This window comes from Daucus carota, chromosome 6, assembly GCF_001625215.2.
Source record: "Daucus carota subsp. sativus chromosome 6, DH1 v3.0, whole genome shotgun sequence".
In the NCBI taxonomy this organism is placed as follows: domain Eukaryota; kingdom Viridiplantae; phylum Streptophyta; class Magnoliopsida; order Apiales; family Apiaceae; genus Daucus; species Daucus carota.
This window is the reverse complement of record NC_030386.2, coordinates 10745519-10770508: the sequence shown is the minus strand read 5'-3', so window position 1 is coordinate 10770508 and position 24990 is coordinate 10745519. Positions and strand designations below refer to the sequence as shown.

General features: G+C 38.3%; 3 protein-coding genes across 3 annotated transcripts; all 3 read left to right on the top strand.

Moving 5' to 3' along the window:
- Positions 1–450: 450 nt before the first annotated feature.
- On the top strand, positions 451–894 carry LOC108225882 (uncharacterized). Its single transcript, XM_017400836.1, has 2 exons — positions 451–466; positions 572–894. Exons 1-2 carry the CDS (start codon positions 451–453, stop codon positions 892–894), a joined length of 339 nt encoding a protein of 112 aa, XP_017256325.1.
- A 6563-nt stretch (positions 895–7457) lies between these two features.
- Positions 7458–9080, top strand: LOC135147189 (uncharacterized). Its single transcript, XM_064080041.1, has 2 exons — positions 7458–8396; positions 8577–9080. Exons 1-2 carry the CDS (start codon positions 7458–7460, stop codon positions 9078–9080), a joined length of 1443 nt encoding a protein of 480 aa, XP_063936111.1.
- A 5483-nt stretch (positions 9081–14563) lies between these two features.
- LOC108225881 (uncharacterized) lies at positions 14564–15592 on the top strand. The gene has a single exon (XM_017400835.1). It carries the CDS (start codon positions 14564–14566, stop codon positions 15590–15592), a length of 1029 nt encoding a protein of 342 aa, XP_017256324.1.
- The last annotated feature ends 9398 nt before the right edge of the window (positions 15593–24990 follow it).

Genomic DNA, 24990 nt, shown 5'->3' with positions numbered 1-24990 from the left:
TGGGTGGACCACAGTGCTGGCGTGGCAGGGCGGCGTGGAAATCTAGGTTGACCCTAGTGCTGACGTGGCGGGTAGATAGAAAGTGTAAGTTTTGGAACATTGATGACAAAACTAGGGGGATATTGTTAATTTTTTAAAGTATGAGGAGATATTTGATCATTTTGAAATTAGTTTTTGGGTTTTTAGGCTAAGTGTAGTTTGTATTTGAACAAGTGCATATATATGTGTGTGTGTGCGCGCGTGTGGGCGCGCGCGCACGCGTACGTGTGTGTGATAATATGTGTAATTTGCGGTCAAAATTTAGTCATTTTGACTATTGAATAGTCAAAACAGAACACATAATATGAGATGGAGGGAGTAAATTTTAAAGTAAGTCAAACCTTGGAAATAGAAATTATAGGACTAGATTTGAAAATTTATCATTAAATTTATTTTGAAAGTATAAATAAAATGCATGTAAATTGGGGTAAAATTTATTTTGAAAATAGACATGCAAAAGCGGAGGGGGAGTAGAATTTAGTGGTATTCACTTTAGAAAATAGTGATTTGTGTTACAAAAATTGGTGAAAAGATCTAAGAATTGGTGAAAACTTCCGATATGTTCTTGTTGTTGATTCTGGTGGTGGTGGCGGCGGTGGTGGAGATAGTGGAGGTGGTGGACAAAGAAAGGGCGGGAGCATGGAGGAAGTGGTGGAGATGCCTGCTCAGATTTTCGGAGCATATGATGTTCTTGCAATTCATTATTCTGTAGGGTTTTTGGAGATGACGAAGATGGACGGAGGCGGCAGAGGTAGAGGTGGGGGTGGATTTATTGATGGTAGAGATGGTGGAGGTGGACATGGTGGCGAAGGGCATGGAAAAGGTGGGGTTGGAGATGCCGGAGACAAAGGTTGAGCCAGAGAAGGTGGTTGTGGGGTTGGTATAAGAATTAGTGATATTCTGGCTAGGTTTTAAGTTTGTAGAATAAGAGAATTTGTAGTATAATAAAACTGCGTATGTATGTATATATGTATGTATGTATGTATGTATGTATGTATGTATGTATGTATGTAGGCAAGTGATCAAATACAAATCAACTCTTAAATACAAACTAAAAACCAGTTTTCCTACCACTACTTATAACTACGGGTATCACTAACTTATACCGCACCAATCACGGTTTTATACAGTATATAAACAACGATTTTTATTATTCAAAATTGAGAAAATCTACTTATACCCAAACTATTGATGATTGATTATAGATTATCAGTATCAATCATCAATTTCAATCTTAGGAAGGTTCTTGACGGCAACAAGCCGTAAAAGAAGATGTATGATGGTGGTAAGTAGTCCCTAGTTTTTCTAAGTTATGATGGCAAGTGTCCGTGACTATTGGTGATGGTAGGCGATGGTGGAAGTTCATAGAAATGGCTTGTAATGGTCGTAAGAGGTCCATTATTACGGTTCGGGTGAATATGATGGTCACATACATTGTATATATATATGTATGTTTATATTTATATATGTTAGGAATCAATAATTTTTTATGATAACATAAACACTTTGTAACACGTTTGAATTAGAATCTTTATCATTTTATCAGTTGTAATTGTTGTATTACTTGTCTTGGGAATTATCAACGGATGGATAGAATAGGATGGCTAATTGTAAATATCCAATGCCATGTAAGTTTGTCTAAGTGAAGGATATTCAACTGATGAGTTGTAACAATTCAACTGATGAAGAGTGCACTATGTTTCAACTGATGAAGACAAAGCATTCAATTGATGAAGTGAAAGTATTCAATTGATGAGACTGGAACAGTGTTCAATCGATAAAGTCTGTAATTCGTTCGATGGATGAAGACACTTTCAACGGATGAAGCAAACAGCCATTGAAAGTAACTAAAGCTAAATTCTGACAAGTCACATGGATCGAACTACACTAAAATAGACATGGAAGCCTGATTAGGACAATAAAGAAGAACCAGAAACATACTTATCTTATGCAATACTATCTGGATCAAATCAAGAAGATGGTCAAAGATGGAGACATCATAGAAGACATGCATAAGACAAAGTTGTGCAGCATATATAGTGTAGTTTATAGTGCAAATTTTGTATTCTAGTTAAACCTTGTAAACTTGGAGTATATAACCAAGTTAGTGCATCAGTTGAACTTGTTCAAATATTCTTGTAAGAAAACCTGAGTGTTAGAAATAGTTTGAGTGTTGAACCTGCAGCTGTGAGAATTGTAATCAATCCACAGATTCTTCAATATAAAATCTCACTGGTGGATCATTCAATCCACCCGTATTTTTAAATACTTGGTGTTTTTCTTTATTGTTTTTGTTAAGTGTTAATTGTTCTTGAATCTTTTAAATTTGTAAAAGAGTATTCAACCCCCCCTTCTACAATCTTTCTTATAGTTGGTGTAAAATAACAATATTTGAGAGATATATTATATACAAAATGGTGATTTGTGATGTACAAAATAGTGATTACTGCGGTTTGAAAGGATATCTTCGATATAAATTTCTTTATATTTGTTTTGGTATTTGTGATAAACATTAAATTTAAATTCACTTAGTAATCCTCCCAATAGGTCATTGATTTAATTGATTAATCAAAAGTTAAGAGTTATTTTTGGCAAGTTATTTTAAATACCTGGTTATTCCTTCGTACTAAAAATACATTTATTTTTAAAGGAATATTTCTGTTACGCAATATACGTGTTGAGGAATCGTAATACATGATGTCCTTCATCTTCCCATTGCAACATTAAAATACATGAACCTCGAAAAAGGATTATCCTTATGTGATATTCTTTAGACCACTCATGTGACATTATAAACAAAAATTTCTATTTAAAGTAATTTATTCCATATTTAATTGTTTTATTACTTCTCGGAATAAATTATTTTAAATATTTTAAAATTACAAATCCTTTAATCTTCAATGATTTAATTTTTCTAAATAAAGGATTTATTTTCCCCATATTAATATTGGTCTTGAAATATATTAATATCGTTTTTAAATATACCCTTGGAATATTTTCTCTCGGTCTCTCAAATTCCTTATTTTTCGGAGAAAAATATTTACAATACTTAGAAAGGTTTTCAATGTATCAAAATAATGATTTATCATAACCACAATATTTCTAAGTATTTTGGTATCAAAACATTCGTCAAAAGGTCTTCACGAGCATTTAAAAGACGAATTGTTTCGGTTTTTCTTAAACTAGTTTAAATCTTAGAAAATCGATTTAAATATTTTAAAATAGTTCTCAACCCACCAAAGTATTTTATCTTTAAGGGAATATATTTTAAGTATTTATTCAAGTTTTAATTTTGGCCAAAATCCCTCTTCAGATATTTCAAAAGAATTGGCGTATCTTATTCGAAACCCGAAAAGCTGATTTAATCGTTTTGAATCCAAATAAAATACTTCCACTGGCCAAATTGACTTGAAACTTGAGATTAGCCAGTTATATATTATTCTTAATGCATGATAAAAGTTTCGGAATTTTTCGAGGATTTTCATTTTCCTGCGTTTTCTAGCTGTCTGTCCGAACTTCGGCTTATCGGTTGACCAAGCTAGGGTTGACCAAAAATCACCAAAATTTCCAGAGTGCAATTTTCTAATATTCTAAGATTTGTCATAATTTTTCTGGAATTTATTTCGCACGTTAGAAAAATCACATTATTTAAGTGTAACAGATTTATTACCGTTATCTCGATTTGCGTGCAACTTCTAGAACTTTTTATGTGCTGAGAATTCAAATAGAAGATGGTAGTTGGCTTCCTTAATTGAGCACATGGGATAATTGTTAGGTCCAATCAGACGTAGAAGGGGGGGTTGAATACGTCTATACCAATTTCTTCGATTTAATTTAATTGCGGAATAATTCTGTTTCAGTAAGTCCATGATAAATCAATCGTAAATAAACAACTCCAGTAAGTCGGGGAATATTCTTATATTAGAAATAATCCTCGGGCGCTACAAATTCCAACACAAGTGTCGGCTGCAGAGACTACAATCACTCTAATACAAACTCTCGATAAAATCGATATCTAAATTTAGCTCTCGAGAATGTGTATAGTGTGTGCACTTACAAAGTGTGTAGTTGTTTTCAAATGAAAACACAAAACTCTATTTATAGGCTTCTCAACATCTAACCGTGGTTAACGAGTTGGTCCTGGACGGATTGAGTTCGTCCTGGACGAATTCAATTATCCAAAATAAATCTAACTCAAATGAATGCATGAAGTGGCGCCACTTACATATACATATATATATGTATGTCAAAGCTGTGCTTCAGTGGAGGTCAAACTTTGCGCTGGGAATTCAAAGGCTGCGCCATACGGTGGAGAGAGTGAGAGGAGTTTCACTTAGAAATTTTCTAAGTGAAAAGTCAAAGTTGGCGAAGCTTTGGTCAAACGTTGCGCAGGGAGTGGAGGATTGACCTTTGGTCAATTGTTGCGCTCAATTCATCAGTGCATCACAGGGAGTACTCTACTTACACAGATTTCCAAGGTGCAAACACTTGGAGGCGCAAACTTTGACTTGGTCAAAGTTTGCGCTCCAAGAGTGCTCGTTCCACAGTTGCACAGAAGAGAAATAACAAACTGGGGACTTAGAAATATTTCCAAGTGGCATCAGGATTTTTGACTTTAGTCAAACCTTGCGCTCCAAATGTCTTTGTAGTGTAATTGACTTAGTCAATTCCCATGACTTCCACATTTGTACATATATATATATATATATATATATATAATTGTGTTTAATTGATTACTTGAATTTATTTAAATTCAAGTAATTCACAACTAATAATATATATATATATATATATATATATATATATATATAATATATCAGTTATATTCAATGATGACTTTTCCTGAACCGTTCAATTGACTTGACCAATTAATTCGTTGATCGAATCCACTGAATAATTTCGTACGTCCTGACGTCCTGTGCACTGTTCTGGTTCACGAACGACTCGAACTGAAATGATTCATTGAATTCTTTGCTTGATAATATACTTGATCAATCATTCCGGGTTAGATGTTGCTTCGATAAATTTGATTATAAATAATCAAATTAAATATACTGGAATCTTCTGGTCTTTGTTACTTGATCTTCAGGCAATCTTGATAGCAGAAACTGATTGTGCTTTATTCTTCACTGAGGCTTGAACATGTAAATGAACTTCTTCCAGTGGACGGATGTTCGTCTCAGATATCTTGATTGTCTTTGTCTGTTCGTATCGGATCTCCAACTTGTAGATTTCTGTAATATACTTACGTATTGTTTCCTGTCTTTTGTTGTGTTGAGTTATCGTAGTTACATTTACGTTACATTATGCTTTACAAGAATGGAAGTACTTGGAGGCCAAGGTTTGCTTTTGATGTCATGGATGACTTCATCTTTTAATTATGTCATGCATGACATCATCCTCCACAATTTGCCTATAAATACAAGCCTCCGCCCATCCATTTTCTTCAAGCTAAGAGCCAAATATATGCTGAGATTTTGAAGTGAAAATACTCTCCTAAAGTTTATTCAAGCACCCACCATATTTACTTCATCTTTAAAATCTTCGATTCTTCATATACTTCGTTATATACACAAGGTTTTAAACCCCGAGGCTTCTTACCACCCAACCCAGCCACATCTCTCTTAGCTCATTCTTATACCACTCTTTTGTCCTCCCGAAGGGCTGTCTAAAGTTCGTGTGCAAAGCCAAAATCCGGTCGAACCTCCGACGAATTTTTTCGGCGAACTTTTTGTAAGTGGTTATTTTAGCTTCGTTTTTATTCGTGTCTTAACCGACAATTTTTGACAAAGGGCTTTTGAACAAAAATATTCTCTTCATCTTTAAAGCTCTCTTTGGTTACAAAACGCACGAGTTAGCCACTCGTTATATATTTGTGCGTGTGTTTTGTCCCGGAACCTAACTCGTATCCTTTGAGATTTCCTCACCAAATTTAAAAGGGATCTTTGCTTTGGCACGGAAAGCCGGATATAAGGCCAAAGGTGATAAGTTAATTATTGTTGTGCTTATTATTTGTGCTTAATTGTTATATCCCTACGCCCAACATACCCTTCTTGTTTTAGTGAGACACCCATTTTCAGCCCTGTGCTTGGTGGGGATATCATTAAGATAAGTTACATGGTTCCCAATCCCGTGTGTGTGAGTGTGATTATCGACCGCGTCATATATCTATAAATCACTCAACACTAATTAATATAACCCTCGTAGCGTGCCCGTATGCGGTGTGCTCAGGTTATTAAAATCAATACTATTAAAATCAACTATTTATATTTTCCGCGCGATATAAATTGTTGGACTAATCATTGTTAGTACTGTTATAATCGACGAACCTTTATAATTGACTGTGATTAGTGGATTGATATTGCGGACCAAACTCTTATTAAACCAAAGGACATATTCGTAGATATTGTATTCTAACTTTTTGCAGTGAGGTGAAGTGAAGTGAGGTGATCTTCGTTCTAAGACCCAAGTCCTTGACGTAGTGACGGGGAGTTAATAGTCATTGCACCATGAAGAAGTGGAAAGACCCGAGATCTAATACCTAAGACCCGAGACTGACAAAAGACTTAGAAGTACAAAACTACACAAGGTTCTACATCGACTTTGAGGAAGTAACAAGGAGTTACGTTCCAAGACAAGCTTTGTAGGTGTTTTTACATTTATAGTGAGGAGGTAACGGGGAGTTACGCTCCAAGATATATATTTGTAAAGGCTTCTCCGCCTACTTTAAAGGAGTATCTTTTTAGTAGAGAAAATCTCGAGTCCGGGGAGGAGCTCGGGGACTGGACTAGGGGTGAGTGGACTCCATCGGTTGAGTTAGCCACCGCGAACCAGGATAAAATCCCTCGTGTGGTATTTTTCTTTCTTTGCTCTTTGCTTCCGCATTTACAACTGCCATTACTCTAGATACAAGCTTTTAAAAAGGGGATAAACTTTTTAAAACGCCATAAAGTTTTTAAATTGGTGATTAAGCTATTCAACCCCCCCTTCTAGCTTAATTATCCTTGAATAAGGACCTAACAATTGGTATCAGAGCAGTTGCTTTTATTTGTGCTATTTGACTTTTAAGCACTATAAAAAGTAGATCCGATATGGCTTTTATCAATTCCATCGGTTGTAGTGAAGGTCTCTCAAATTCTAGACCTCTTTTATTTGATGGCACGAACTTTGCCACATGGAAAACAAGATTTCGCATTTATGCTAGAAGTCAAGGTGTCAAAATTTGGATGACCATAGAAGATGGTACAATTATTCCGACTAAAATAGTCGACGATATTACTATCGAAAAGAAAGTAAGTGAATATACTCACGATGAGGAAGATAGAATGAATATCGCCGCTAAAGCGAAAATGGTTCTCACAAGTGCACTTGCAGAAAAAGAATATAAACGAGTTAACAATTGCAAGTCCGCACAAGAAATGTGGAACAAGTTAGTAGTAACCTATGAAGGAACTATCGACATAAAAGATTCTCGAATGGATACTTTGATCCAAGAATACGAGAACTTCAAACTCCAAGATGCTGAAAATATCATCGATATGGAAACAAGATTTACTCGTATAGTCGATAAATTAGCTCAACTCGGAAAGAACTATACTCGAAATGAGAAGAATCGTAGAGCTCTTAAATCTTTACCTCCGAGTTGGAAAGTTAAAGTTACAACTATCAAAGAGATGCACAATCTCAATGATTACCACATCGATAACTTATTCGGAAACCTTCGTGCTTACGAAGAAGATAATGTTACGGATATTGTCGTTCCTGAAGTGGAAGACAAAAATAAAAATATGGCTTTGAAGTCCATATTAATCGATGAAGATGATAACGACGAGGAGTTGAATGAAGAACTCCAAAATCTCGATGAAAGCGAGATAGCTCTCTTAACGAGACAACTCCGTCGTGTACTTCAAAGTAAAGCTCAAAGGTATGAAAAAGGCTTCCTTAAATCGAATAATCAACAAAGAGTTTTTAACTCTAATGGAAGGCCTAATTACTCTCAAAACTACACTCCAAATTATAAGAGTAATTATCCTACTACGGGCTATAACAAAGGCAAAGTCAATCAAAGCCCTAATGCTTATAATCATGCCAATAACAATCATACTTACACTCCTCCTAAACCAAAAGAACAAAATCTGGAGGAAGTACAGGTTGTGTGTTTCGAGTGTAAGCAACCCGGTCACTTTAAACGGGAATGTCCTAAACTTTCTAAAGGAAGGATTCTCGTGGCCGAAAATGGTTGGGATTTAAGTGAAGATGAAGAGATCTCGGAAACTAATGAAGAAGTGGTCAACTTGTGCTTGATGGCTCTCGAGGATGATTCTTCGTCATCTGATGTCTTCACTTCAAATGATGAGGTAAGTTCTCGAACTAAAATTTTACATAATATGCAACTCTTTAGTGACTCTTCATTTAATTTATTAGATATGAGTAAAAGTGATTTGATTGATTTGGTGGTTGAAATAAATAGAATAAGTAGTAGTGCTAATCAACGTACTCTCTCACTATGGTCCGTGAAGGAAAATATTGAAAATTAGAACAAAACTCAAGAAGAAGAGTTATCTCGGATTAAGGATTTAAATCTTAAAAATGAGGAAGAAATCTCATCTCTTTGTGAACAAAATGATATCTTGAAAAATGAGAATAATAGGTTTAAAGATATTATTATGAGATTGGAAGTTGAAAATGTTTCCTTAGTTCTACAAACCGAGGAATTAGAAAATGAGAAGCTACAATTGAATGAAGAGAATACTAAGCTTCATATTGACTTGTTAAATTTGAAAATCCAAAATGAGTCATTAATTCAAGAAAAATCAACTTCGGTTTCTCAAAAAGATAACCTTGAATTAGTTCATGCCTTGAAAGAAAAAGACAGGATGTTTGAGTTGGAAACTCAAAAGTTGAAGGATGAACACTCCAAGAATGTAGCTCATGCCTTAGATCAAGAAAGAATTCTTAATGATAAATTAAATACCTTGATTAAAGAAAATGAAAATCTTGAAGTTGTAGTTCAAAGGTTCATAAGGGAAATAAGATGTTAGATTGAATGGTACATTCTAAGATATCATATAATCATGAAGGGTTAGGATATGATAAAAATGCTCAACCTAAAAAGTTTGTACAAGACAAGAAACAAACTACCTTTGTTCCCGCTTCACCTAGATATAAATGTTCATATTGCAATAAAGATGGACATGCGGTTGATTATTGTGGAATCAAGAATGGTGAGATTAAGGGGAAGTATGTATGGGTTCGTAAAGGAACAAAACCATATCATAAGGTTGATCAAAAAGTGAGAAATAAAAACGTTGATAACACTCAAAGACAACCACGGTTTAGTTATGTTCAACAACCTATTTCGTATCAAAATAGAAACACAAGGTATAATGCTTACTCAATTGGACAAACTTCTAGAAGTCGTTCTATTCCTAGTCAACATTTCTATCCACAAAATACCATGTATTATCCAAATGATAGAAATAACATGTATCAAGGTGTAAACTGTGGCGCCCTCCAGACCCGGGTTAGAAGTTTGGGGTCCACAACATAATATAAACCTGTAATTAACATAATATATGCAATGACCCTTAAATATCCACGGAAGTTAGTTAGTTGAGTTAGTTAGTTGCGTCCCTTTCTAGAGAGAGAAGCTCCTCCTTCTCTCTAGCTTTTCTTTTCCCGCCCATACACTCAAACAGTTTTAGCGCCCCTAGGTAGCCGTCCGGCGCCCGGCCGGCGCGCGTCTGTCCTCACCACCTGCCTCATCTTGTTCCCCATCACCGGTTCTACAAACCCACCTTGCTATTTTTCCCAATCTGTTACTTTGGCTTCATGGACGGCGCATCTCCGTCGCCGTCTGTGGCTCCTGACCCACCTCCGGTTGCCTCCCCACCTTTGAACATCGTTCCTCTCGCTTCTAGTGATGAAAATGTCCAGGTTTTGGCCCCTGTTGCTGTTGATGATGTACAAGACCACTCCTCCTTTGATTTGGTTGCTCAAATGCCAGCTGCTGTGCTTTTGTGTGAGTTTGATGAAGCTGCGAGCTCTAGTGACTTTATTGCTCAAGTCACTCAGGGTGTGTGCGATGTATCTCCGGCGAATGCGCGTGGTGCGCCTGTGCTCGATAGTGCGCGAGTGGTGCGCGAGACTAGCCCTGTTAGCGCGCGTGAGGTGTCTGGGCCTATGAGCGCTCGAGGTGTGCGCGAGGCTGAGCCTGTGGTTGATTTGCAAGCTCGTTCCCAAGCTATCAAGCACCAACGCACTATGATTGATGTAGGTACATTCCTTGAGAACCATGGCTTATCTATGAATGATTTTCTCAAGTTTCAATCAGTTAAATATGCTAGAAATATGGATGATTTTGGATGTGTAAAGACTAGTTCGTTGGAGTCTTTAAGAAATAATTTTGAGGTTCAAAATGGGGTTCTTAGAATTTGTTCAGGTTCTGAGTCAACTAGCTGTGGAGACTCAACTGTTCCCAGGATTACATGGTCAAAAATTGTTGATAATGGTGAAAAGGCGGAGCCTTTTGATGATGGTTTTAAGGATGCCCCTAGAAAGATCTCTCTTAATGGAGATGGGACGGCAACTCTTGAGCTGCCCCACTCTTTCTTAATTGAGGCTCGGAAACAGTGGTCTTCTAGTTGTATTGGGCACTTTGTTGGTGCTAGTTTGCAGTTTAAATATGTTAAGGAGCAGACGATGAAGCTATGGTCAAATAATGGCTTGAAGAATGTTTATTATAACTCTAAGGGATACTACACTTTTCGTTTTGAAACCGAGGCTGAGATGAAGAAAGTGTTGGCTCTGCGTTCTATCCAAATTGAGGGTAAGAGAATTTATCTGGCACCTTGGACTGATGGGGCAAGTTTCCAGAAGAATGTCATCAAGAAAGTTTCGACTTGGGTTAAATTGGTGGATGTACCACATTCTTATTGGACAAGGGAGGGTCTCAAGCACATTGCTAGTGCTGTGGGTGTTCCTATTATTCTTGATAATCAGACTGCCACCTTGAATCCTATGAAATATGCTGGGGTTCTTGTCGAGATCACATATGATTGTGCCTATCCTAAGGCTGTATGGGTTCCTGTTATTGAAGAGGATTCTGGTGAGGTGGTAAAGGTGAGAGTGGGCATTGACTACACCTCGGTTCCCCAGTCGTGTTCCTATTGCAAGGCTTTTGGGCACTATGACTCAAGATGTGAAAAGAATCCATCTTATGTGAAGCCTCCCACAAAAGAAAAAGCTCCAGTGAAGAAGGGGAAAGAAAAGGCTGAATTTATGGGATGCCTTGTGGAGAAGGACCCAATTGTGAAACCTACCCCTGCTCAACCAACCCCTGTCATACCCACCCCCACTGCCAATGATGTGGAAACCTCAAACAAGTTTGGTGTTCTCGAAGATGGTGAGATTGATGCCTCAGCTGCCACTGAAGTTATGGAAACTGTTTCTGAGAATATTGAGGTAACCAGACCTATTGGGGAAGCTCTGCCCAAGGATAGCCCTATGGTGCTCTTGGAAAGTCCTGTTGTCGAGCCCACGGATTCTGTGCTCGAGAGTGCCCCTGCGGAGCCCTTGATATGCCCCTCTGTGCCCTTGGCGGCCGCTGAGCCCGTGAATGCGCAGGTTGCGCCCTTGGAATGCTCCAATGTTGTTGCCACACTGGATGTACCTACAGAGGCTCCTGTTGAGTTGGAGGTTGAATTTGTTGAGGTGGTGTGTGCATTGCCATCTTATAATGCTCCTCCATCATGCCCCCAAGCTACTGTGACGGAGTCTCCCAAGAACAAAAGGAAGAAGGGTAAGGCCAGGGGTCAAAATGGACCCTTCTTTACTGAATCACCACAAGTGTCTCCACCTTTGGCCTCACCAAGCAAGAGGGGAAAGAATGTTGATGAAGATGGATTTACACAGGTTGAAACTAAACGTAGCCTGAGGTCACGGGGCAAGGTGACCACTCCAAACTTTTCTCAATGAATTACGCCGCCTGGAATGTTAGGGGCTTGAATAAAAGATCTCACCAAAAGGAGGTCCTTTCTTTTCTTAACTCTAATCAGTTAACTTTTGTTGGTTTATTGGAAACTAAAATTAAAAGTTGTAATCTTGCTAAAGTTGTTGGGAAATTAAAGAAAAATTGGCAGTGGTATGCGAATCATGTTGATCATTATAATGGTAGAATTTTGGTTGGTTGGGATGCGTCCATCTGGGATATTTCTATACTTAACACTTCACCTCAACATGTTACTTATAATGTTGGGTTTAGAGCTTCTAATGTTCATTTTTTGGTTACATTTGTCTATGCTTTTAATGATGGTAGTGACCGTGTCCCCCTTTGGGACACTCTGTCTGCTTTTGACCCTAATGTTCCTTGGTGCATCTGTGGTGACTTCAATACTGTCTTGAGTATTGAGGAAATATTGGGAGGAAGGGAACACTGGACTCCTGAAATGCAACAGTTTAAGGATTGTGTTTATGATTCTGGGCTGGCTGAGCTTCGAACAAGTGGGGATCTTTTTACTTGAACTAATAGGCGTCCGTATGATATTGTTTTGAAGCGTTTGGATAGGGTTTTGGTTAACCAACATTGGCTTCTCGAATTTGCTTCAAGCCAGGCTTTTGTATTGCAGAGAGGTCTAATGGACCACTCTCCACTTATTGTCAAAGCTCATGACTAGGTTGACCCAATTCATAAAGGGTTCCAATTTTTCAACTACATGATAACTCTTGATGGGTTTAATGAAGCTGTGGCTAGTGCTTGGGGTGACCGCCTGTTTGGGGATCCTATGGCAGTTTTTTGGAGGAAATTAAAAGGGGTTAGGGCCAATCTGGTTGCCCTTAATAAGAAGCATGGCAACGTGAAATCTGTAGTCAAGCAATGCAGAGAAAAGCTTCAAACTTGTCAAAGCAATCTCAGTTTGGATCCCTGCAACCCAAGTCTTCTTGAAGAGGAGGATCGCGCGATTATTGATCTCGAGAAAGCTATAGAGGATGAAGAGAGTCTTTTCCAGCAAAAATCTAGGTGCAAATGGTTGAAGCTTGGAGATGCCAATACCAACTTCTTTTTTAACCAAACTAGAGCCAACTGGAACTCAAACAAGATTGTTACCCTTGAGACTGAAGGGGGGGAAACTGTGAGGGGTCACCAGAATGTTTCCGAGGTTGCGGTGGAGTTTTTTAAGAGCACCCTGGGATCTCAGGCCACTCTTGATGACTTTGATTGGTCTACTCTGCATTGCCCCTATCACTGATGAATGCATTTTTGAGACCCTCAAAAGCTTGAAGGCTAATAAGGCGCCTGGGCCTGACGGATTCAATAAAGAGTTCTTTGTGGCCACTTGGGATATTCTTGGGGCTGACTTCTGTGCAGCTATAAAAGATTACTTTGCTACATCCATGATTCATAAGGGTGTTAACTCCACCCTTATTGCCCTTGTGCCTTCTAAAATGCGTAGTTTTAGGCCCATTTCTTTATGGACTACTATGTACAAGTGTATTTCGAAAATCTTAGCATCCAGGTTGAAGAAAGTCATGCCTTCTCTCATTGATAAAGCACAATCTGCGTTTGTTCCTGGGAGACAGATTTCTGATAATATTATTCTTGCTCAAGAACTCTTTCGAGGTTATGGTCGCGAGACTGGACTGCCCAACTGTTCTCTAAAGCTGGATCTTCACAAGGCTTTTGATTCTATTGGTTGGGACTTCCTGGTTAAAGCACTTGTTCACATGAAATTTCCCCAGATCTTTATAAGATGGATTCAAGGTTGTGTGTGTCACACCTATTTTTCAGTAAAGATCAATGGTGCGGCCATGGGACACTTTCAGGGTGCTAAAGGTTTACGACAGGGTGACCCTCTCTCACCCTATCTTTTCTCTTTAGCTATGAATGTGTTCTCTACCCTTCTTAATAAGGTGCCCCCAGATTTTAAGTACCATTGGAAATGTAAGGAGCTCAGGCTGACTCACCTGTTTTTTGCGGATGATGTGCTTATATTTACCCGGGGTGACAAGGATTCTATATGTCATGTGATGAACACTATGCAGACTTTTGCTTCTATTAGTGGCCTCTCTGCTAATCTTCTTAAAAGCAATTGTTTCTTCAACAACTGTGAACCTTCTCTTGTGGATTGGTTTAATTCTGTCTACCATATTCCACATGGATGCCTGCCTATTCGATTCTTGGGGGTGCCCCTTGTATCGAAACAGTTGTGTATTGGGGATTGTATGCCCCTTATTGAGAGAATCACCAACAGAATTAATTGTTGGACTACTTTGATGCTATCTCTTGCTGGAAGAGTCCAACTCCTCAAATCTGTGCTCTATGCCATGGTCTCTTTTTGGACGAGACACTTCATCTTGCCCAAAGGTGTGCACCACCATTTGCAAAGTTTGTTTACTAGATTTCTTTGGAAGGGAAACACTACCTCTATTGGAGGGGCCAAGGTTGCTTGGGAGGATCTATGTTTGCCTATTGAGGAGGGGGGGGCTAGGCCTTCCAAATCTTATTGATTGGATCACTGCTCAAATTATGAGGTACCTTTGGATGATTGTAAACAAAGACGAATCTTCTTTGTGGTCAAGTTGGGTTCTTCGTACCATTATTAGGGGTAAACATTTCTGGGCTCTTTCAATCCCTTTTGACTGTTCCTGGATTTGGAGGCAAGTCCTTACCCTTCGTGATAAAGCAAGGAGCCACATTTCTTATGACATTGGAAGGGGTGACTCCATCTCGCTTTGGTTTGACCCATGGTTCAGGGCTACACCACTGGCCACTGGTAACTCAGACCCTATTATTGCTTACACCTACTCGACCACTGGAGCCCGGGTTAGTGATCTAATTGTGGAGGGGGAATGGCGTTTACCCTTGCCAAACCTCAACCAAAGACACCCCAGTACCCGTTTTGACACTTGGGTGCATGATTTTGATTACCCGCCAGTTCACCCCTCTCGCGAAGACAGGATTCTTTGGGATGGAAGGGCCTGGCCTTTGGTTAATGTCAGATGGCTTTGGGAATCCTTGAGAGATCATAGAGATGTGGTTGCTTGGTGGAAGGCAGTTTGGTTTAAACATGGAATTCCCCGGTTTAGAACACACTCCTGGTTACTTTGTTTGGGCAGATTGGGGAATCTTGATAGGCTCATTAATTGGCGTATCTCGACCACTCCATTTTGTTATCTATGTGTGGGGGGTAAGGAGAATCATAACCACCTATTTCTTCATTGCCCCTATGCATCCTTTGTTCTAACTCATTTGCTGCGGCCTATTGTTATGGTGACCATTCGTCCCAACTGGGGGTGGACTGATTTACTTCTTTGTTTGATGGGGGTGGAGAGTCCTACTAGACGTCTGTTGAGTCTCCTTGCTGTACAGATCTTTGCTTATCACCTTTGGAGAGAGAGGAATGCACGAAGGCATGGTAAAGGGGTTTTTGGACCCAAGAAGCTACTGCATGGTATCATCACAGATTTGAGGGCACGGGTCACTTCTGAGCCTTGGTTTACTGCTGCTATGATCACTAGTCCTCAGTTACAGACTTGTATTTCTTACTTTGATTAGTGCTTTTGTGGGTTGTTCTGCCCTTGTAGCTTTTTTTGTGCTCTCTAATTCGAATCTAGGCTGTTAGATTTGTTTTAGAGAGTTCGAGCCCTGGATATTTGTATATTCTTTCCTCTTTCTAATACATATTTATTTAGCAAAAAAAAAAAAAAATATCCACGGATCGCAACAGGTTAAAGTGTAAAACAAGCCACAACTTAACTTAATTATTACAAACCCAAATCCCAAAATAAAACTTAAATCTTACATCTTAGCGTGCTTACAAAGCTTATGTCTTACAAACTGTTAGGGTTATACTGAAATATTCGTTTGAAGTATATAACAATTATTTGAGAATCTTGAATTCATGTTTTTGTTATTTTACACCAACTATAAGAAAGATTGTAGAAGGGGGGGATGAATACAATCTTTTACAAATTAAAAGATTCAAGGAACAATACACTTAATCACAGTAAAACAGAAAACACCAAGTATTTAAAAATACGGGTGGATTGAATGATCCACCCGTGAGATTTTATATAGAAGAATCTGTGGATTGATTACAATTCGCACAGCTGCTGGTTCATCACTCAAACAAGTTCTAACTCTCAGATTTTTCTCTCAAGTAATTTGAACAAGTTCAACTGATGCTTCTAACTTGGTTATATACTCCAAGTTTTACAAAGCTTTTAGCTAGATTACAAAATGCACTCTAATCTAAAAACAATGCTGCACAACTTTGTCTTATGCATGCTTTCTGAGATGTCTTCATCTTTGACCATCATCTTGATTTGATCCAGATTGCACTGCATGAGATAAGTATGTTTCTGCTTCTTCTTTATTTTCCTAATTAGGCTTCCATGTCTATTTTAGTGTAATTCGATCCATGTGATTTGTCAGACTTAAGCTCTAGTCACTTTCAACTGCTCTTTGCTTCATCAGTTGAAAGTTCTGGTTGCTTTCAACTGCTCTTGACTTTATCAGTTGAATGCTAGGCTCATCAGTTGAATGAATTACAAACTTCATCAGTTGAATGCTGTTCCAGTCTCATCAGTTGAATTCCTCAGCATCATCAGTTGAATACTTTGTCTTCAGTTGAATGCTTGATTTTCATCAGTTGAAATATCATCCAGTCTTCATCAGTTGAATAGTTACATCTTATCAGTTGAATATCCTTCACTTAGATAAAATTACATGGCAGTGGATATTTACAATTAGCCATCCTATTCTACCCATCCGTTGATAATTCCCAAAGATAAGAAATATAACAATTACAACTGAAATTTGATAAAGATTCTAAGTAAGACATGTTACAAAATGTTTATGTTATCATCAAAAATTATTGATTCCTAACAATCTCCCCCAATTTATGACTGGAGAAGATGCAGACATAAATTCTACACTTGATGATAACAAAACATTAATAAAATAAAATGCAGAATATAAATACAAGAGTTAGAAAAGTTTACAGATGATTATGCTCCTCTAGACTGAGCAGTTACTTGTTCCTAGAAGATCTTCTTCTTCTGGACTTAAGTTTTTCTTCAAGAATATTAATCTGTTTCTGAAAGATCCTGTAGAACCATTCTTCATCACTATCTTGTCTGTTGAGCTTGGATTGGAGAGTCTTCAGAGTATTTAAGCTAGCAACCTTGAGTTGATCTTTAGGTCTGAAAAATCTCCTAACACCTTGATTGTCCCTAAATTCCATGACTGGAGTAGGTTCATGGTGAATTTTCTTTCCAGTGTAGGGAATTTTCAGCCTTCTTTGCAGACTAGCATCTGAGGACCATTCCTTCCTGATCTCAAGGATTCTCTTTAGTACCATTTGCTTTGCAGGTGGTGTAAATCCTCCTGTCCTCTTCATAGATCCATATATTTTTGTTAAAGAGCTGAATCCCTCAGAATTCAGAACTCTGTGAAGAGGCCAGATGACATCACCTTTGTTTTTGTAAGAGAATACCAATCTTTCAGGTAATTTTGAAGTTGCTTCTATTCCTCTTACTTCTTGAAGATCATCCAGCTCCAGCTCCAACTCAGAAATTTCTTCAATGTTAGCAATAATGAGATAGTCATCAGGATTTTCAGGTTCTTTTGGAGGTTTAGGAGGGTTAGCCATCCTCTTAGCCACAGACTTGACTTTCTTCTTAGGCTTGGAAGTTTCTTGAACAAGAAAAGCTGGAATTGGGATATCTTCCAAGTCAATTGGCTCCTCCTTTGGCATTATTGGCTCATCATGGAAGTTGACATCTGGATGTACCACTGTGGTGTCCTTGATTGGATAGGAAGGCTTTGAGATAGGCTTTTCTGGCACTTCTTCTCTTCTCTTGGCTGCCTCAGGCATCTTAGTTTTAGATTTGACTCTCTTTTTCTTTGGAGAAGATTCAAGAGGCAATCTTTTCTCATTTAGAAGCTCAGCTGCCAACTCCTCTTCCAGCTCAATAGCATACCTTTCATCAACCTCTATTTCTTGATTCAAAGAGAGTTGAGATTCAAACTCCTCTCTTTCACATTCTCTGGCCACCTCTTCAGCTTTTGCAAATGAGTAGTGAGGATGGCCAGTTCCAATAAACAGCTTTTGGCCTTCTCTGTAGATGATGGCAAAATGAGCTTTTAAAGCCACATCTGTACAGTCTTTGTAACTTTTGATCTCTTGGCCCAAAAGCTTGTATTCATTTTTGTCAGGCCTGGCTAGTGGAAAGTAGATTGAGCTTGAGTCTTTTCCAGGCCTGGAGTAGCCACATTTGTTTGGAAATAGAATGGCCTTGAACTCATTCAAAAATGATGGCTCACCCTTTTCTGTCTTGGAAGGAATAACAATCTCAGGTGTAATTACCCTGAGAATTGTAGTTGTGGTTGGAAAAGAAATTTGAGCTGAGGTGGCTGCAGAAGATTTCTTGCCCAACTGAGCCACTCTCTTTGCAATAGAGTCTAATTCTTTCATCCTTTCAATCTTTTGCTTTTCCCTTTCAGTGTGGAAGGGAGGGGGAATTTGGCTGATCAAATCTGCAGGAGTTGGTAATTCTTTCTCCCCCTTTTTGTTAGCAGCAAGTGTAGGGGATGGACTGGGAAGTGAAACACCAGAGGCAAGAAGAAGATGTTGAAGAAGTCCAGTCTGAATTCTTTGATGCTGCAACATCTCTTCCATTCTAGAGTTTAAGATATGGACATTTCCTTCCAGAACTTCCACTTGCTTTTCCAATTGGAGTTGCTTTTGCTCAGATTCAGAAAGTGCTGATTTGACTTTAGCTGGAAGCTTTTCATCAATTTGCTTGGTCAGATCAGTCTTAACAGAGGCAATGAGAGAATTTAGATGCTCTATTTCATGCTGAAAATGGAGAGATTGATATTTGTGAAGCTTGAGGTTGTCTAGTGCCTGACTGGCAATAGTGGCAGAGATGGCTGGAGGGGAGGATGAGCTTCCAAATTGTGGTTGAAGAATGGTGGAAGCTTGTCTTTGCAGCTCCATGCTAACAACAATTGCATTGGCAGACTGCATGGAGAGCCAGGAGGGTAGAGAAGTTGTAGGTTGTTCAACAAGAGATTCCTCAAGAGCATCATTGAGGTCTTCATCACTATCATCATAATGAAAATCATCTCCAGCATTGGCAGGCAGAGCTGTAAGTGCCTCCTTTGCTCTAAGCATAGAAGATGTAGTGTGAATCAGATTGAGGTGCCTCTCAGCTGCTTGATTATCCAATCTGGCAAAATCTTGAATAGAAGACATCCCATGAGTAAAAGTCTCAGGGTCTAGTGAAACACTATCCAATATGGATCTGTATTCAGCTTGAAAATCTTGTTCACTAAACCCTTCATTGACACCTGCATTTCTCTCAATTTCTCTCTTTTCTTGCATCAAGGGCTCCCCTTGGCTCACCACACCACTTACCTCTCCCTCACTTACCCTTACTAAAGGGTCACTCTTATCCTCTCCTTTTTCCTGGCTAGAAGAGAATGCCAGACTCTCCACACCCTCTCCTTTTGCCAGCTCACTAGGCTGCCTCTCCACTCCATAGCTCACTTCACTCAATCCTAGAAGTGTTTGTGCTACCATGTGATCAACTGCTGTAGAAAGAGGTAAATTAATTGAAGTAGCAGCAGTTGTCAACTGATGAGGGACATCAGTTGAAACATGAGTAGAGGAGGCATTCAACTGATGAGAGCTGTTAAGCAGATCAGTTGAAGGACAAACACTATTCAACTGATGAAAAAGATCAGTTGAAGAGAATGAAGAAATAGGTTTAGAGGCTGTGATAGTTGAGTCTGTGGTGATTGATTTTAAAGGAAAATCCACAGAACACACTGTCACAGAAGAAGGAGGTGGAAGAGAAAGATCCAACAAATCATCAAAATGATGATGATCAATCTCAGAGGTGGGCTTCTCCATGAAATCCAAAGATGGAGAATTTACAAGTGTGGTGTGAATTAATTCCACATCCACAGAAGAGGTTGGGGATTGTGTTTGAGTAGTAAAGATGGTAAGATCATAAATATGGGTGATTTGTTGAGATGAAGAAGGGGGATGTGACTCCACATTTATTGGAGTCACATCAATCTGACTTTGAGAAGTTACAGGCATAAAATCCAGAATGGATGCCTGTGTGTGTGCAGAGTGCTTAACTTTGTCACTTCTCATCTTCTTTCTCCCATAAGCTTTGATTGGTGAAGAAGTGGTGTCCCTCCCCCTTTTTAGCTGTGTCCCTGGTTGGGGACTATTTTCAATAGCAACATCCTTTTGGGAGGATGCTGCTAGGGATGTGTTTATTTCCATATCAACATCTACAGTCTTTTGGGAGACTGCAGAGTGGCCAGGCTGGTCAACACACACCTCTCCATCCTTATTCTTAGGGCTTCTTTTATGTTCACCCTTTCCCTCCCCCTCACAACCTCCAATCACACTCCCCTCAGGTTTGTGTTTCTTGGATTTTACAACAGATGCCTTTTGGGAGGGATCTGAGGTTGGTTTAGAAGATTTGGTTTTAGAAGGTTTTGCCACTTGTGTGGACTGTTGATGGGCCTCTTCAACAGCCCTGATGGCAGAAAGCAAAGAAGGTGAGGGTTGAGAAAGAGTAGTAGGAAAGCCATGTACCTCTTTTTCCTTTCCAGCCTCCATTATTGGCAGGTACACCACCTCCAAGGAGGGGTATAGATTCATCCTAAAGAGGTCTTTAAAGACTCTCTTTTCCTGCACAAAACTGGGAAGCTTGGCTTCCTTGTTAGTGATAACTAGCTTTTCATTAAGATGATTAGCTAGCATCATGAGAAATCTAACATAATAAATATTCCTAGGTCTACCAGTTTTATCACCTAGTTTCTCCCCAATTTCTTGGATCATCAAACCACCAAAGTTGAAATATTCATTAGTCAGGTACATGTAAAGCATTTGTAAAATCTGGGAAGTAAGAGCATTGAAATTAATAATTTTACCAGAGAATGCCTTAATAAATGCATCACACAAATAACTCCATTCTCTCCTAAGACCTCTTCTTTCTATTTTACCTAAGGCATCAGTTGGCAAAACATAGTTCATGGCATAAAGTAAATTAACCAACTGAATATCACTAGGCAGAGATAAAACAGTATCTTCAGGAATCTTAAAGCATGCTTTCATAACATCAGCATTAACAGAATGAATTTCATTATTGATAGAGAAGGTTAGAGTTTCATTCTCACTATTAAACTCCGCAGAGGTCCACATCTCCTCCACTATTTCATGGTAGATGGTAGGAGCTTCAAGCATAGCATAAGAGAGCTGGCTTGACTTGATGAACTCCATCATCTTGTGATACTCCTTCTCCTCTACTGCCTTGGTATCCACAAATGATGCGAAGTTGTTCTTCTCATAAATGAACCCACTTGGTGCAGTATACTTCTTCATTGGTGCCATTGCAGTTACAGAGCAAACTTGAAGGAAAGTTAGAGCTTGCTTTTCCACAGAGAGAGAAGAGAGCTTTAAGAATTCGAAAGAGTGAGATGAAAAGAAATGAAAATAAATTAAAACACTTAAATACTTTCTCAGAAAATTGTTGTGATTGGCTGAGAAATTACCGTTGAGAAGAAATTACTCTTATTGAACTCTACAAAAATTACACACACGATCGTGTGTATAAAGTAGGAGAGAGACAAAAGAAATTTCAACGGCTCAGATCTGATAATGCTTTCAACGGATGGAATAAGCGCCTCTTTAAACTTCCTATTCAACTGATGAATATCAGTTGAAAGCGTCTTCAACTGGTGTCATCAGTTGAATGAAAAACAAAACAAGAGGATATTGTTTCAAACATCAGTTGAAACAATTTCACTAGTTCATCAGTTGAAATATTATAGACTTTATCCAGAATTATAACTAATTCAATTTTGATAAATCAAAATTAATCAAATTCTAGCTGCCAAATTACAGAAAAATTCACTCTAAATTAGGAGAAATTTAACATACCTAATTTACTTACCAACCTTGTGAATGTGGATTCATCAAGAGGCTTTGTGAAAATATCTGCAATCTGTTCTTCACTTGGAACAAAATGCATTTCAACAGTACCAGCCATCACATGTTCTCTTATGAAGTGGTATTTGATGTCAATGTGCTTGGTTCTTGAGTGTTGTACTGGATTTTCAGTTATAGCAATAGCACTGGTGTTGTCACAAAATATTGGGATTTTTGAGAGATTTAATCCATAATCAAGTAATTGATTTCTCATCCACAATAATTGTGCACAACAGCTTCCAGCTGCAATGTACTCAGCCTCAGCTGTAGAGGTTGATACAGAATTTTGCTTTTTGCTAAACCAAGAAATCAATCTGTCACCAAGAAATTGACAGGTGCCTGTTGTACTTTTTCTATCAATTTTGCATCCTGCAAACTCAGCATCTGAATATCCAATTAGATCAAATCCAGAGTCTTTAGGGTACCAAATACCAAGATTTGGTGTTCCCTTAAGATATCTGAATATTCTTTTTATAGCAATAAGATGTGATTCTTTAGGATCAGATTGAAATCTAGCACAGAGGCATGTAGAAAACATAATATCTGGTCTGCTAGCTGCCAAATATAAAAGAGAACCAACCATGCCTCTATAATTAGAGATGTCCACAGATTTCTCATTAGGACTTAACTCTAATTTGGTGGCTGTTGGCATGGGAGTCTTAGCTTCTTTGCAATCCAATAAATCAAACTTTTTAAGTAGATCATAGATGTACTTAGTTTGATTTATGAATATACCTTCCTTTACTTGTTTAACTTGTAAACCAAGAAAGTAGGTGAGCTCTCCCATCATGCTCATTTCATACTGACTTTTCATTAGATTAGCAAACTTCTTGCAAAGTTTCTCATCTGTAGAACCAAAGATTATATCATCTACATAAATTTGAACCAGAATAAAGGCACCATTTACATTTCTGTAAAATAGTGTTTTATCCACAGTTCCTCTGGAAAAATGATTATCTAACAAGAATTGAGACAGAGTGTCATACCATGCCCTTGGTGCTTGCTTTAGTCCATAGAGTGCTTTTAATAGAAAGTAAACATACTCTGGAAATTCTGGATCTTCAAAACCAGGAGGCTGACTGACATATACCTCCTCTTCCAGTTCACCATTTAGAAAAGCACTCTTGACATCCATTTGATAAACTTTAAAGTTTGCATGAGCAACATAGGCCAGGAAGATTCTTATTGCTTCCAGTCTTGCAACTGGTGCAAAGGTCTCATCAAAATCAATTCCTTCAGATTGAGAGTATCCTTTAGCAACAAGCCTTGCCTTGTTTCTGGTGACAACTCCATTCTCATCCACCTTGTTTCTGAATACCCACCTTGTTCCTACAATTGTTCTGTTTTTAGGTTTGGGTACCAGCTTCCATACATTGTTTCTCTCAAATTGATTTAATTCTTCTTGCATAGCAAGAACCCAATCAGCATCTTTGAGAGCATCTTCTATGACTTTAGGTTCATCCTGTGAAAGGAATGCACTGTACAAACACTCATCTTGAGTTGCTCTTCTTGTTTGTACAGATACATTTGCATTTCCAATAATTAGCTCAAAAGGATGATCCATTGTCCACTTTCTTTGTGGTGGAAGTGATTGTCTTGATGATGTGGCTTCATTATTGAAGTTCAGGTTTCCATGTTGGAAAGCTCCCCCTAAATATGACATCTCATTATTTCTAGACTGATTGAAGCTTTGAGACATTCTTTCAACTGATGATCCTTGAGGTGTTTCAACTGATCCCTCCAATGTAGTTTCAACTGATGCTTCAGTTGAATTTCCAATGGCAGTTGTTTCTTGCACCAGAGAGTCATCAGTTGGAACATTAATTCCAGGATTAATTCCAACATTTTGAATAATGTCATCATCATCATCACTGTCATACAGATCACCTTCACCTTCATTCTCAAATCTGAGATTATCATGAAATCCTTCATCAGAGAATCCTTGAATCTTCTTATCATCAAAAACTACATGGATTGATTCCATAACAATGTTGGTTCTCAGATTATATACTCTAAATGATTTTCCATCAGAGTATCCCACAAAAATAGCTTCATCTGCCTTGGCCTCAAATTTTCCAAGATTTTCACCTTGATTTCTTAGAACATAACACTTGCATCCAAATACATGAAGAAAGCTAATTGTTGGCTTCTTTCCTTTGAAGAGTTGGAAGGGAGTTAGATTATGAGGTTTGGTAATTAGTGAAATGTTTTGAGTAAAACAAGCAGTGTTCACAGCTTCAGCCCAAAAATAGGTTGGAAGTTGAGCTTCATTAATCATGGTTCTTGCAGCCTCAATAAGAGTTATATTCTTCCTTTCAACAACACCATTTTGTTGTGGAGTCCTTGGTGCAGAAAACTCATGAATAATTCCCTCTTCTTCACAAAATTCTTTCATCACAGAGTTCTTGAATTCTGTTCCATTGTCACTTCTTATCCTTCCAACTTTGACATCTGGATTGTTGTTTAATGCCTTGATATGATTGATGATGATTTTCCCAGCTTCATCCTTAGAATGCAGGAAGAAAGTCCAAGTAAATTTTGAAAAATCATCAACAATCACTAAGCAATATTTCTTCTTTGAAATGGACATTATGTTGACTGGTCCAAATAAATCCATATGCAAGAGCTGAAGGGGCTTTACAATTGATGAAAGAGATTTGCTTTTGAAAGAGCTTCTCTTTTGCTTTCCTAGCTGACAAGCTCCACATAATCCATCTTTGGAGAATTCCAGCTTAGGTAGACCTCTTACCAAGTACTTCTTTACTAACTCATTCAAGGTTTTGAAATTTAGATGAGACAATCTCTTATGCCATAGCCAACTGTCATCTGAGCTTGCTTTGCTGAGAAGGCAAGTGATAGATTCAGACTTTACAGAATTGAAGTCAGCTACATACACATTTCCTTTCCTTTGTCCAATCAGAACCACATTGTTGTC

Excerpts from the sequence above, each read along its gene's own strand:
- LOC135147189 (XM_064080041.1), top strand. The coding sequence starts at position 7,458 with ATGTGGAACAAGTTAGTAGTAACCTATGAAGGAACTATCGACATAAAA. Across the intron at positions 8,397-8,576 it reads TCTTCACTTCAAATGATGAG|AACAAAACTCAAGAAGAAGA; the intron begins GTAAGTTCTCGA and ends ATTGAAAATTAG.
- LOC108225881 (XM_017400835.1), top strand. The coding sequence starts at position 14,564 with ATGAGGTACCTTTGGATGATTGTAAACAAAGACGAATCTTCTTTGTGG.